The sequence below is a fragment of the Prionailurus bengalensis genome, chromosome D3 (genome assembly GCF_016509475.1).
Source record: "Prionailurus bengalensis isolate Pbe53 chromosome D3, Fcat_Pben_1.1_paternal_pri, whole genome shotgun sequence".
NCBI classification, from domain to species: Eukaryota; Metazoa; Chordata; class Mammalia; order Carnivora; family Felidae; genus Prionailurus; species Prionailurus bengalensis.
The window spans coordinates 69,379,814-69,394,857 of NC_057356.1; the positions used below are offsets into that span (position 1 = coordinate 69,379,814).

At 44.8% G+C, this 15,044-nt stretch overlaps 1 protein-coding gene across 2 annotated transcripts in view; it reads right to left on the reverse strand.

Moving 5' to 3' along the window:
* Positions 1-7,534: 7,534 nt before the first annotated feature.
* ACAA2 (acetyl-CoA acyltransferase 2) overlaps positions 7,535-15,044 on the reverse strand; it is a 34,492-nt gene continuing 26,982 nt past the window's right edge. For both annotated transcript variants that reach the window (XM_043558785.1, XM_043558786.1), the window contains 3 exons: positions 11,771-11,841; positions 9,189-9,343; positions 7,535-7,949 (listed from right to left, as the gene is read on the reverse strand). In XM_043558785.1, the coding sequence (XP_043414720.1) occupies positions 7,865-7,949; positions 9,189-9,343; positions 11,771-11,841 (311 nt within the window). In that variant the 3' untranslated portion in view covers positions 7,535-7,864. The remainder of the gene's footprint in view (positions 7,950-9,188; positions 9,344-11,770; positions 11,842-15,044) is intronic.

Consider the following 15,044-nt stretch of genomic DNA (forward strand, 5'->3'; position numbering starts at 1 on the left):
CCGGGGCCTTGTCCTCCACACTGGCCGAGGTCCTGAAGAGTTTTACGTCCGTCTGTCAGGTGCTCCTTTACCAAGGCTCTCACACCAGAGGCGCCGGGGTATATACGGAGTCCAAGGCAGGGGTCCTGTCCCTGGGGAAGCAAGGCTAGGGCTCAGGGCACAGCTCTCGCCATGTGTCTTTCCTCGATCCCCGTGTCCCGGCTGCTGCCACAGCCCTCAGCCCTCACTGCTTGGGGCCCCATCCGCTGAGGTCCACGGACGTGTGACAGGGAGCATACAAGCAGCCCCCGCCGCCCTTGCTCTGTGGGCAGCTGGGGACTCTGAAATATATAGGGTCTGGAGTGAAGACGAGGGGCCTCCCAGGCTCCAAGTGTCCCTGATGGGAAAAGTAGGGGGGACTGTGACTGTTGCCTCGTCCTCTGCGGCTCAGGCCGGTTCTCCCTGTGCCACCAGCTGGTGGGGGCGGGAGCCGGGCTGACAGCTTCCAGGGGGCTTGGCAGTAGCCGTTCAGAGGTGGTCGTAACCCTGGTCCCCTGGCTCTGGGGTTTTGCTTCTGCTGTTTTCACCAAGGACAGATACAGGGAGTGTCCTTGGCCAGCGGGACTCCCAAGTTCCTGCACCAGGACCCCAATGGCCAGCAGGTGAAAGAGATTTTTGTCCCCTACCTGCGGTGCTAGGTTTGTTTACTTCTGGCTCCTTCTCTCCCTGCCTCAATTCCCAGGAAGTGAGAAGGACCAAGAGTGGCCAGCTTTGCTGAAGAGAAGCCACCCGTGAGATGCCGCGGAGCAGGGGACGGAGGCAGCACAGGCCGGTGGTGCCACCTAGGGGAAGAAGTGTCCCCGGCTGGCTGCTGGCACAAAGACTCCTCCGTGCAAGTCAACTTCGTTTATAAAACCCAGGATTCACTTTCAGGATAAAAAACGAGGTGAAGAGAAAGGGAAAGGGAGTCATTGTTCGCGTGGTGAAAATGACTTCAATGATTTCTCATCTTACAAAGGCATTCCCTCCAGAGTACCTCAACACACGTATGCTCCCATCTACCTTTTAAGTGATTTGATTTAGTAAAAAATTACAATTTTTTCCCACGAAGGTAGAAAAATGGCACTTATTTATGTCGGGTGAGGAAAAAACGAAAACCGAAGAGTATCGATAGGAGGAAAAATTGTTCTCTTTCCTTGTTTGGATCCGTCTTGGACAGAGGCCACTAATTCTTGATCCAGTGCCACTTAAACGCCAGTGACTTACAGATCTGGCTCCACCCCACGCACCAGAGTCCCTCACCCGAGGGCCCATCCGGCGTCTGAACGAACTACCGAACCCCCCTGACCTGCTTCACTCACAGCGTTCCCATCCCAGCGGCTGAGAAGCCCAGGCGTCACCCTCGACTCCTTTCTCTGCCAACCAACGGCCAATCCATGAGGAAATCTCAAATTTCTGTCCTCAGAGTATGAGCAGAGTCTGACAACCTCTCACTGCCCTGTGGCTGCCTCCAGCTCCGAGACACCGTTATTTCCTGGCCTGAATTATTGCAGGAGCCTCCTAACTGGCCTCCAGCTCTGTTCCTCCACAGTTCATTTCAGTAGGGCAGAACGAGGTCTGTCCTTGACTCCAAAGCCTGCGGTGCGTCCGATTTACTGAGAATAAAAGCCCAAGTCCCTACAAATGGCTTCTCGGGCCCCACGCAATCTGCACCCAGATGCTTCTCTGACTCTGATCCCTTTCCACCTTGCTCACTCTGCTCAGCCACGCAGGCTCCTTGCACAAGCACACTCCTGCCCTAGGACCACCCCTGGCGGTTTCTCCCCCTCTTCGTCCCGACACCTGCATGGCTAACCATCACCTCCTTGAAGTGTTTGCTCAGCTGTCACTCAGTGACCAACTTTACAATCTTCAAATCTGACAATCCATACTCAAACAGTATTCGCTCAGCTTTCTTGAACTTGGGGTGGAGTCACTGGTGTGTACTTGGGTTAATTAAAAGTAGGGTGCCTATATGTCCCAGTTTGCCTAGGACAGTCCCAGTTTACACTTGTTGCCCCCCCCCCACCCCAGGTTATAAGTAACAGCGTCCCCTTCACTTCTCGACAGTGACCTGGGTTGGATGATCCACTCTGTGGTCATCCTAGGGCGGAACTGAGGGGGCTTTCTCTCCTAACGCTTCTCTACCACACGTAGTTAGGTTCCAAGTAAAGTGCCCCTAGTTACTCTACTGTTTTCTACTGGTCCTTAGCACCAGGCCGCAACACCCGGAGAATTTCGCCCAGTTCTCCATTCCTTCTCTCACGAAAACACACAGGCCCACAGCCACTTCCACTATGCTCTGCGGAGACAGAAAAGGTAACCTGTGTGAGAGCGGCTGCCTGCAGCTCGCTCTACTTGTGTGTGACTTGAGCGATCCTCCCATCTTTCATTTTCTTCAAACGTCATCCACCCACCCACCCATCCGTCCTCTCAACGTCACGGAGCGTCTACCGCGTGCCAGGCCCTGTCCTTGCACACAAAGTCCTTGCCCTCATGGAACTTACAGTCGAATGAAGGATACAGGCAAGAAACAAGCTGATAAGTGAACAGGAGCTCGGGAGAGTTCCATGGAGGTCAGCGTGCTCCAATCGAGTCACGGGGAGGGGAACTCAGTGGGAAGAGAGAACCCCTGACCGAGCAGAGGACATCTGGGACTTTTAAGATGAGTAGGGGTCTGACCTGAGAAGGCAGAGGAAATGGGAGTTCCAGGCAGAGGGAAGATCTGCCACAGCCTGAAAGCATGAGAGAGCACAGCATGTGAAGAGTCAAAGGCCATATGTTTGAAGCACAGGGAGCCACAGGGAAGGAGGGCAAAGAGTCTGGGTTTTATTCCAACTGCGACATAAACCTGTTTCGGGGCTTTGAAGAGGGTTGACCTGATATAGTTTGTACTTTCTGTTTATTTTTGAGACAGAGAGCACGAGCAGGGGAGGGGCAGAGAGAGAGAGAGAGAGAGAGAGAGAGAGAGAGAGAGAGAGAGAGACGGGGGATCCAAAGCAGGATCTGCGTGAACAGCAGAGAGCCCGATGTGGGGCTCAAACCCACAAACCGTGAGATTATCACCTGAGCCAAAGTCAGACGCTTAACTGACTGAGCCACCCTATAATTTGTATTTTGTTTTTCCTTTTTCAATGTAAAATTTATTGAAATTATTGAAAGGGTTTTTAGTGAATTCCTCTCTACCTCAGATGCTCCCAGAGAGTTTCTGGGTGTCCCTGAGCTAAGCCTTTCCCAAGTTTCTTTTCTTTTTTTTTTTTAATTTTTGTAATTTAAAATTTTATTTAAATGTTATTCATTTTTTAGTTTTTAACTTTATTTTTAAAATTTTACATCCAAATTAGTTAGCATCTAGTGCAACAAGGATTTCAGGAGGAGATTCCTTACTGCCCCTTCCCCATTTAGCTCATCCCCCCCCACACCCCCTCCCGTAACCCTCTGTTTGTTCTTCATATTTGAGTCTCTTATGTTTTGTCCCCCTCCCTGTTTTTATATTATTTTTGTTTCCCTTCCCTTATGTTCATCTGTTTTATCTCTTAAAGTCCTCATATGAGTGAAGTCATATGATATTTGTCTTTCTCTAATTTCACTTAGCATAATACCCTCTAGTTCCATCCATGTAGTTGCAGATGATAAGATTTCATTCTTTTTGATTGCTGAATAATACCCCATTGTATATATCTACATCTTCTTTATCCATTCATCCATCGATGGACATTTGGGCTCTTCCCTTATTTTGGCTGTTGTTGATAATGCTGCTATAAACATGGGGGTGCATGTGTCCCTTGGAAACAGCACATCTGTATCCCTTGGATAAATACCTAGTAGTGCAGTTGCTGGGTCGTAGGGTAGTTCTGTTTTTAATTTTTTGAGGAACCTCCAGACTGTTTTCCAGAGTGGCTGCACCAGCCTGCATTCCCACTTATAATTTGTATTTTAAAAAGATGCCCCTGGCAGTTTCTTGGAGAACAAAGGGGGCCAAGTCTGGAGGTAGGCTTACGGTTGTCCAGGCAAGAGATTCTGGTAGCTTGGACTAAAGTGGTGGAGGTGGAGAGAAGAGGGTGGATCTGGGAGCTATTCTGAAGGAACTGATAAAACTTGATGAACAGGATAGAAGGGGTGAGGGAGAGGCCTCTGACTTGAGCTACCGGAATCATGAAGGGAAGGACTAAGAAGGGTTGGTTGGGTGAAGTTATTGTGTGTAAGATGGAGATGCCCAAGAGAAATGTCTAGAGGGCAGCTAGATAAGAGACTGGAGTTGGAGAGACCAGTGTTGGGATGGAAATGTGATGGTTTCCAGGACCAGGGATGAAATCACGCAGGGAGAGAAGACACACAGCCGAGGACCAATCCTGAGAAAGCGACAAGCAGAGATTTATTGGAGGAACAGATGCAAAAGACCAAAGGAGGGTCCCTTGTGTCATGTTTTGGAAAAGTAAGATGAAGGCAGAAAGGTTTCTGGTAGATTTGGTAACACGAAGGTGGCTGTGACATTAGAGGGATCCATTAAGTGGTGGAGGCAACACCAGGTTAGGGTGCTTTGGAGAAACAGTGAACGATTCGTACGTTTCTTAGTAACACTGGGGATAGGTGGAAACTTCCTTCGTTTGGTAAGCTGCACCTATCCCACACCTATCGTAAGGATCATGGACACTCAATGGGGAACCCGGGATTTGGCATTTTTCCCTCCTCCCAACATTGCATCAGAGGTCCCAGCCGTGTAGAAGGGCAGTACAGGTACGTAAGATTGTCTACGTGACCAGAGCTGATACAAGGGTTCAGCAAGCCGGCTACATGCGGAATACTCAAACACTGTTCGTTAGCAACAGCCAAATAGAAAATAAAATAGAAAAAAGATCTCAGTCTTTTTATATCCAAATAAAACAACACCAAACCATTATGGGAAAAGGTGATAAAACTTTCCGAGGCATGTGCTGGGACATTCCCTAGGAAGCGCCTCTTTTCAACTATTTCTCAGTGACAATCCCTGCTGACATGACCAAGGGAGCCGGTGTCTGATACAGAATGAAGACGAAGTCCTTGGTATTTTTTTGGTCACGGAACGGAGGGGTCCTTGACCAAACGGATGCTAAAGCTTCTGAGAACCAAGATGTGATCTAATGATAAAAAAAAAGAAAAGGTGATGGAGGCAGCGAGCATAGAGCCACTGGAGGACAGCATCCAAGCAGGAAGCCAGGAAATGGCAATAAAGATAAGTGGTAGGGTGGTAACACTGAGTAGCATAAACCTCCAACTAGCACAGCATTCTGCAAAAGGGAGAAGACAACTGGTCTGGAAGCAGCACACAAGGGCCGCAAGGCCACTGCCATGCAGACCTGAGACGCTGGGGCAAGAGACAGAAGGCTTATACGTGAAGCATACTGAAGACGTCCCTGTGTTTACAAGGAGCTTATGCACTAAAGAGTGAATAATGGTCACATTTGTATTACTTGTTCCCATTCATCTCACCTTCCCAAATTCCTCCGGTCCTCAATATTGGTTCATATATAATCACAGCAGAATGTGGAAAGCTGAATATTTTTATATTTAAAGGTGTCTATGTATGTACACACACACACACACACACACACACACACACAGAGCTAATACCTATATAAACAAACACAGAATGAAGAAGGGACATGAGAAGGACATGGGTGGATTGAGGGTTAAAGCAGGATTTTTTAATAGCAGCCATCTTGACATTTGGGGCCAGAGAATTCTTTGTTGGGGGGGTGCTGTCCTGTGCACTGCAGGATGTTCAGCGGCATCCCTGGCCTCTACCCACTAGATGCCAGTAGTGATGACAACCAAACACATCTCCAGATAGTGCCAAATACCCCTGGGGATAAAACCGTCCCCTGTTGAGAACCACTGGGCTAAGAGTATGCATAAAAAAGGACTGAAGACAGGGCAGAATTCGGATAAATTGAGGAGGTGAAGGAGGAGGATGCAATCCGGGCAAAACTCTGGTCTCCCATCTGTGGCTCCAGTGACACTCAACTAGGCTTCTCTAAATTGTCATGTAAGCTCAATGATTTCTAACAGCCACTTTCTACTGTCTGTTTCCCCACTTTCGTTGGCTGCACAGCCCACGTTAGCAGCAACATTCCTTTCTGACCGCTGGAAGTGCTGGTGGTGGGAGAGAGAGAGGTATCATATGCCTTCTTGTGAGACTGGACTTCTAGTCTTTTCTCAGCCCCACATTTTCCATTTAAAAATATGGTTCTTAAGGGGCGCCGGGGTGGCTCAGTTGGTTAAGTGTCTGACTTCGGCTCAGGTCATGATCTCGTGGTTCATGGGTTCGAGCCTCGCACTGGGCTCTGTGCTAACAGCTTGGAGCCTGGAGTCTGCCTCAGATTCTCTGTCTCCCTCTTTCTCTGCCTCTACCCCACTCACGCTCTCTCTTTCAAAAATAAGTAAACGTTAAAAAAATTTTGTTTTAAAAAGAAGGTACGTTCCCACTCAAATGTCTTTGAAGACTTAAAATACGTAACCAGCACATATCAGGACCAAGTTCAGTAATCTGCTTCTTGGGTATTTACCTCAGAACGAATTACGAACATCACTAAACACCACAAGTTAAACTGGCTTTCAAAATTTTGAAAAATACAATTCAACTACAACAAAAAAAGGATTCCATTTAACAAGTGGGAAAAGGACTTAAAATAGACATTTCTCCAAAAAAGATATATGAACGGCCAATAAGCACAGGAAAAGATGCTTCACATCACTACCAATTAAGGAAATGCAACTCAAAACCTAACCTAACCTCACACTCATTGGGAGGGCCATTATAAAAAACAAACAGAAAACAGCAAGTATCAATGAGGATGTGGAGAAATGGGAGGAACCCTTGCGCGCGGCTGGGGAGAGCGTAAGACGGGGCGGCCAGGGTGGACAACGGTTTGGCAATTCCTGGACATATTAGAAACAGAGTTACCACGACACCCAGCAATTCCACCCCTGGGTACATGCCCCAAAGAACTGACAGCAGGGCCACGAACAGAGATTTGGCCAGCCTTGTTTAGAGCGGCGTTACTCACAAAAGCCAAGGGGCCGCAGCAAAGCAGGCGTCCACAGATGGATGGAGAGATAAACAAAGGTGCTCTCTACATACAACGGAATATTCTTCAGCCTTAAAAAAAAGGAAGGAAAGTCTGACATGAACCACAACGTGGACGAACCCTGAGGACATTATGCTGGTGAAATAAGCCAGTCACAACAGGACAAACCCTGTATGACTCTATTTGTGCGGGGCCTTGGGTAGTCCGATTCTTAGAGGCAGACAGTCGAATGGTGGTGGCCGGGGGCCGCAGGGAGGGCACCGGGGACTCAGAGTTTCAGCTCCACGAGATGAAGAGAGTTCTGGAGACGGATGCTACCGGGGATTGTATCAATAACATCAATGTATTTAATAACACTTAAATGTGGTCGATGGTAAATTTTATTTTACATGTATTTTACCTCAATTAAAAATTTTTAAAAATGCAAGAAATGACAGGAAAGGATTAACTGAAGTTAAAGCAGTATTTATTCAATTTTCTTGCACTCGTAGTATCTAAGGCATAAGTGGTGATTATTCAGCATTATACCAATTCTTTTAAGGCCTCTGCGGTTGGACGTTTGCTCAGAGATAGATCCCATCTGGTGCAAATCTGAGAGAACTTATTTATTCTGGCGTGGGCTCTTATTCATGAGAGACACATCTTTTTGCCTCACTATCCCTTCACCGAGCTCAGTCACTTTCAGTACAGGGCATGTGTGGTTCTGCAGCTGCTCTGAAGGTCACCTGGCTCCCTGTGGCCCTGGCCCCTCGAAGTGCGAGCGGGCCTCGGCGGGCCCCTCAGGCTGTGCTTTCGATGATAACTGCGATACCCTGGCCGCCCCCGATGCAAGCTGATCCCACAGCGTATCTTCCACCCCGACGCCTGCAAGAGAAAGCAGTGGCTGAAATCCACCCGAATAAAAAACGAACAGAGTTAATTCGAAAACTAATTAAATAGAATCAATAATGGTCACATCTACATTAATCATTCTCATTCAGCTCATCTCAATCTCTTCCCCAATCCTCAATATCGGTTTACAGTCGCAAGAGGACAAAGAATTTAGAAAGCGGAACACTTGTACTAAAAGAAAGTGGTAACACAGAAGGGGGAAGCCGAGAGACAGAGACGCTGAGGTGTGCCGGGGGAAAGAAGAGACAGGAGGTGGCAGAGACAGGCGGAGACGGGCTCCTCCTGAGGAGGAGTGAGGAGCCATCGGCCTCTTTGATTTATATGGTTTCGGATTTTTATGGCACCTTGGAGTGAGTGCAATTAGTGAAGTTTGTCCATGTGAAAAGGCAGGTAATTTAGAAGCATTTCATGCCCCTTTCATAAAAATTAGACTCCTTTGGATCACAATCTGTTCTCATTCCTCAACCTAACAGAACGACCTTGAGAAAGCCACCTAGGAACTTTCCAGTGCACGTCACTCATTTCAATTCAATTACTTATTAAGTGAAATGAGTCCCATTTACCTTAACAGGAGCCAGAGTGATTTTTTTTTTTTTTAGGCCTGACATATTTGGTTTTGGTTGCAACGTTCCTAACAGAAAGAAATGGTCCAAAACACACAGCACGGGAAGGAGGAGCTCTTCTATTAGGACTGAAAGATTTCAAACACACAGAAGGCTCCTCCTGGAACCCTGGCAACAGTGAAGGAAACACTTAGCTCAGACCCAAACTAGCAGTTTGCTTCGGTTTCTTAAATGACAGCATCTAGATGGGAACCCTCCCAATATGTTGTCTGGTTTCCTAAATAATTTTCTCTCGCTCTTGCAATGGGCACTAGAGTGCGAGCACCATGAGGACGGCGGCCTCGTGAGTGCTGACTGCTGTGTACCAGCACCGGGTGGGGGCAGAGTCAGGAGGGGGCATGTGCTGAGGGGCTACACTGAGCCCATGGCAAACACGAGGAAGCGTGCACATCCCAAGTGCAGGGCCCCAAAAAAGTCAACCGAGTCACCTCTAATCTCAGCCGGAAAGGGTATAACTTGTTCCTGGTGAGAAGCAGTACGGGGGGATATGAGGAGGAATGAAAAGTGTTGGACTGTTCCGGGGAAACTTAAATCCATGCATTTTGACCAACGATGGCAAATATAAAATGCAACGATTTCTAGCAGATACCTTAATTCGTGAACCAGGTGCGCCATAATTCTTGTTCCAGATCCTCCCAGTGGGTGACCCAAAGCAATGGCTCCGCCATTCACGTTGGTTTTACTTGGGTCAAGATCCAAACTCTTCTGAACTGCTAAGTACTGAGGAGCAAAAGCTTCATTCACCTAAAAATAATCAAAACACTGGTAAAAATCCTTACTCATAAGTTGATTTTCAACCGAGAATTGTCCAGTCCTACTGATGGCTAATTTTGCTCTTTTTTTTTTTTTTTCTATTTAAACTACCTTGCGAGGTTATTTTAGTTTATCTTCAACCACTCTCTGTAAAGACATCAGGTTTGAAAATGGGTGTATTTACTAACTTATACTTTAAGTCCACTGCATCCCTTGGAAAAAAGAAATCCTCAGTAATGTTATAAACATACCTACTAGAGGCAATGGGAGATGGTCCACAGGTTCTGAAGCCAGAGGGATGGCTCAAATCTTGGCTGAGTGCATGTTAAGTTCTGGACACTTGAGGCTCCCTCAACAGTAAAATGTGGATGCAGTACAGCCTAAGAGTTATTGTCAAGGTTAAATGAAATTATGGGTATTAAGTGTCTAGTGTAGCACCTGACACATACCAACTATTCAGTAGATGATCGCTGTCAGTATTATCACTGCAGTGCTACTTGCCATACATCCTAGAAGAAACTGACATATGACAAAGGATAAACCTTCAGAGCCAGACACACAGAAAGGTTACTATGCTGATACTAGGCAGATCTGAAAAGTATTGTATTTATTACTTAACAAGGTTGGCTATATGAATTGCCTTCCTGGGGCGCCTGGGTGGCTCAGTCGGTTAAGCGTCCGACTTTGGCTCAGGTCACGATCTCACGGTTTGTGAGTTCGAGCCCCGCCATCAGGCTCTGTGCTGACAGCTCGGAGCCTGGAGCCTACTTCAGATTCTGTGTCTCCCCTTCTCTCTACCCCTCCCCTGCTCACGCTCTGTGTCTCTCTGTCTCTCAATAATAAATAAATGTTAAAAAAAAAAAATAAAAAAAAAGAATTACCTTCCTTCAAGTTCATAGCAGTATATTTTGAACGTGATCGTAGCTAGAAAATTGTGTCAGTAGGAAAACTGTTAAGAGAGGTAACTTTTACAGAGTCGAGATCAAAATCTAGTCATCTTCTTTCCTACTGTATTTTCTGTTTCCCCAAGATGGTGCTTTGTTTGTCTTTAGATCCTACATTATTTTTCCATTTTATATCGGCATTTTATATCGGCATGATCATCAAAAGTCCCAAAGACAATCATATCAAGATGTTGAGCGCTATGTCCTTGAGTACATATACATCTATAAATGATTATGAACAGATTTAAAGAGCTGACAAATTTAAACAGAGTTTTTAAGTGTGAAATCTAAAGTAAAAAATTTAACGACATTATTTGCTAATACAAATATGGTAATTAATTAGCCCCCTTGAGGCTCTAATAATGGAAGAAGAGATTTAAGGATAAGCCATTTGTCTAAAACCATGGTTTCCTGGATGAGAGATTACCACAGAGGAGATCACACGTGTGCCCAGAGAACGCCCCTTCTCTACCAATTTAAATAGAGACGTTTCCTTTGTTGTATTTGTTATCTTTCAATGTCAAGGAGCATATGTTTAATTACCTAAAATTTTCAAATACTCCCCAAATGTAAAATGTATATAATCCAGCCTTAAGTATTTTCTTTTCTACTCCTACTTTTTTTTTTTTATTTTTTTTCAACGTTTTTATTTATTTTTGGGACAGAGAGAGACAGAGCATGAACGGGGGAGGGGCAGAGAGAGAGGGAGACACAGAATCGGAAATAGGCTCCAGGCTCCGAGCCATCAGCCCAGAGCCCGACGCGGGGCTCGAACTCCCGGACCGCGAGATCGTGACCTGGCTGAAGTCGGACGCTTAACCGACTGCGCCACCCAGGCGCCCCACTACTCCTACTTTTAATTATTCTACACATTTAAGATGCCTTTGTTCTAACCTAATATTAAAAAAAAAAAAATCACCATACCAATAAACTTAAGTTTTCTATGCGAAAAATTATGACATCCTAAATCTAGCTGCACTATGGTGTAAAAGCCAAAGATAAGTTCGGGGAAGGGGGAGTTTTAACTTGGGGAGAGGGCCAGAAACTTCTAGATTTGGCATCAGATACAGTTTTCTATTATGTCAATTCTTTTGCTTGTATTTTTTCATTTTCATCCATAAAAGAAGGTTAAAGTTGTTTATTTCTCACCCACCTTATATCATATTCAATTGAATTCAACAAGCACATTAATAGTCTAAAATGCAATAGTCTTATAAGGGTCAAAGAAGTTCCCAGGAATTCATATTTTAGTAGAAAAAATCAGGCTGTTTTAATTATTCAAATATACATAAAGCATTTTAATCAGGTAGACAAAAGTACCAACCCAGGCATGTAATGAAAAGTAATATGTATTTAGATGCACATCATTTGGAAAGGCAATAGCACTAAAACAAAAGAGCTATAAAATACCAAATAAAGCCATTAATGCTGTAGAAGTTGGCGGTTTACTCATATAAAAAAGCATCACACTTACCTCTACCAAATCCATGTCCTTAAGACTCCGTCCTGTTTTCTTCAGTGCCCCATTGATAGCAGGGACAGGACCTATATAAGCACAAAAATCAATTTCATCTTATATTTAGTTAAGTATCAAATTTCTCCTTCTTTACTAAACAGGTAAGGAAGGAAGAAATAATGTGACAGTTATTAGTAGCCACAGTTCTTACTACCTTGATAGCACATTATTCAATGATGGGACAATAAAAAAAACAGAAAAAAGAACCCAAGGGAAAAGCTGGTTATGCAGTCCAATTGTAGATGAGAGGCTCACGTGAGACGTTCTACCATAAACAGCTTTAAGGGTTCAGACAGCCAAAGGAGTTCTATCTGGGGTTCCGCATTTACAGACCACGCTTCATACCAAATGGCCAGGCAGACCGAGTGTTCTCCTGCATACAAATCACATGCATTCCTAGTACCGAAGAGACTGTGGCTACTCTGAACTTGCAGGCCATCTGGGCAAAAGGCAAGAAGCAGCGGTAGCATCTCCACGTGGGCACAGCAAGACAGGAAGGCACGAGGCACTTGAGGGAAAAGATCTCTGAAGCAAAGAGGTGTTTATAATGCCAACAGTAGGCAGAGAATGTAAACAAAACAAAACCCCCTCTGCAGATGCAAAATCTACCCAGTAAGACTTCTGAAACTTTAGCTCCCAGATTTCTGATGATTACCCATGGCTGTTTAATGCTGCTCATAATTTTTAGGTATATTGACATTTTTCCCATAAGATAAAAAATCTGGCTAAAGAAGATTATCTACTTCTTTATGTGTTCATAAAGAACGAAATTGCCATAAATTATCTATCTATCTATCTATCTATCTATCTATCTATCGATCTATCTATCAATCTGGTATGTTCTGCTGAATTCAAGTAGTCAAATATCCCGCAACAAGTTTCATAAATATACCTAAGGTAAATGAGAAATCAGTCTGTATGAGAAGCATAATGCAATCTAAATATAACGTAACTTGTTTTGTCACCTAGTTAAAATGTTCTTTGGACAACGGTATGCTTATTGGTTGAGGGCACCCAGTTAGCGCTTTTCAATTTGAAGAACCAGTTTTGCGCGTTAGCACAGAACCTAGTTCCAGATTCTCTTTGTATCTCTAAGGCCCCAAAGCAGGATGGACAGTCAACAGGAAAGCATGTTTTCCAGCATGGTCAGGGATGAAGCATCCTGTGAAAGACACTCAGAACTAAAAGCTGAGGATGTGACACCCACCATCCTACATACTTCCTTGCCTTCATATCCATATTAGGCATGACTCGATATGTTGTTAACTTAGAATCATTACACTATCCTGGGCCGCAACTTGAGTTTTAAAGGATGTTCCCATAACACTGTTATTTACCGGGACTCAGGAAGTTATAGTATTCTCATTGGGAAAAGGAGATCTCATTTCTAGGCCTACCACTAAATAGCTATGTGACCTTGGGTACCTTTTTTGGGCTACAAGCTTCTCATCAGAAGTGCTCCGAATTGGTTTTTAACATTTTTCTTTTTAACCACTGGAATCCTTTCTACAAATAAAGCCCAATAAAAGATAAAGCCAGAGCTGCTACAGCTAAAGAGGTTCCAAGCTTCACCCACTATTGCCATCACTGGCGAGTTCCAGGGAGCACTGTCTTTCCATATGTGTCCTTCCTTGGAGCCATTACTGTTCTTTCTCGGTCCTGGCTTTTCCCCTTTTTCTGGGTCAGTAGCTACTCTACAGTGCTGAGGATTGCTTGATGTTGGAGAACTGCATAACTGAGGAAACTATTCTTAGAAACTGGATTGATGAAGTCAGTCCCCACCACTCAATAACGGCTCTCCCTGGCTTATTCATCTGGTGCCATTTCATGTAGTTAACTTGTTTAATCCCATATGACAACCAATAGACAGCTGTTTAGGTGAAGGGACATTTGACACTGTGGAGCATTCAGTATATATGCATCTGTTCAAGCCCTGAAGGGGGAAAGAATCAAGCCTTCCACAATGGTATTTGTTGTACTACAGGGCCAACGTTCAGACCCTGGAAGAGAACGAAGGAAAATTACATTTTTTTTTTTTTTGCTGACTATATTAATGTAACAGAACCTAGTAGAAATTGAGGTTAAACTGAAAAAGAACTACAGAATAACTACTTATCTATATCAGATAAATTTGATTGATCATCAAAGCCACCTAGGTACACTTAAAAAAAAAAAAAAAGCCACACTCCCAGGCTCCACCCTGGAAGTACTGAAACAAAATCTTTCGAGCTGCGATTACAGGCAGATTTTGATGATCACTCGGGGTTGGGAACCACTGTTCTAGACACTGAAATGATACATGCCATACCAATACACAGATGTTTAAGTTTTTAAGCTACCTTCCATCTCTAAAACAAAAGCTGATGTTTTGTTGATAGTGAGTAGCTGAAAGCTAATAAGCTTTTAAACCTGTAACACAGAAAAAATGGACTTTTTTTTAAAGTTTATTTATTTGAGAGAGAGAGAGAGAGAGCGCAAGCAGGGGAGGGGAAGAGAGAATCCCAAGCAACCTCTACGCTGTGAGCACAGAGCCTGATGGGGGGCTCAAACTCATGAAACTGTGAGATCAAGACCTGAGCCGAAAGAGAGTCAGAAGCCTAACCGACTGAGCCACCCAAGTGCCCCCCCCTCCCCCGCAAATGGACTCTTAACAGATGTTTACACAGCTTAAAGTTTAGTTAAAGTAATCTGAAGCACAGTGAAAGCCGACAAAGTATGGACGTGCCAGCTTTCTTTTTTAGGAATTGTGTAGAGAGACATCTCCGAAGGACATGGCAGCAAACACGGTTGGGTATTAACTCAGTCCCAATCAGCATACTGGAATTACTCAGGTAGAAGCTTGAGGTTCACACTGAAGGACCTCTGGGCATGCAGGTCACAACAGGTCAACCTCCCTCTAGCGTGGGACCTACTTCAAAAATTGATTAGTTGAAGAAGGCCTAATTAAGTTCATAGCAAAATCTCTGGGCCTATCAAGAATCTGAACATAGCCCTGGCGTAAGCTTTTCTTTGGGGTATGAGGGTACAGGTGGGACACATCAAAGCCTCTGGGCATGAATGTTTTTGTAAGTGAGGCCCCTCATTAGTTCCGAGGATGACAGGAACTACTACAGTCAGCATCAGCTGCGGTTCCTGGAGTGTATCCAGCGAAAAGCTTTTCGTTCCCCTAATTCATATTTTTCAAGCCAAGAAAGAGTATACAGTTGGCTCTTTAACAACATGAGTTTGAACT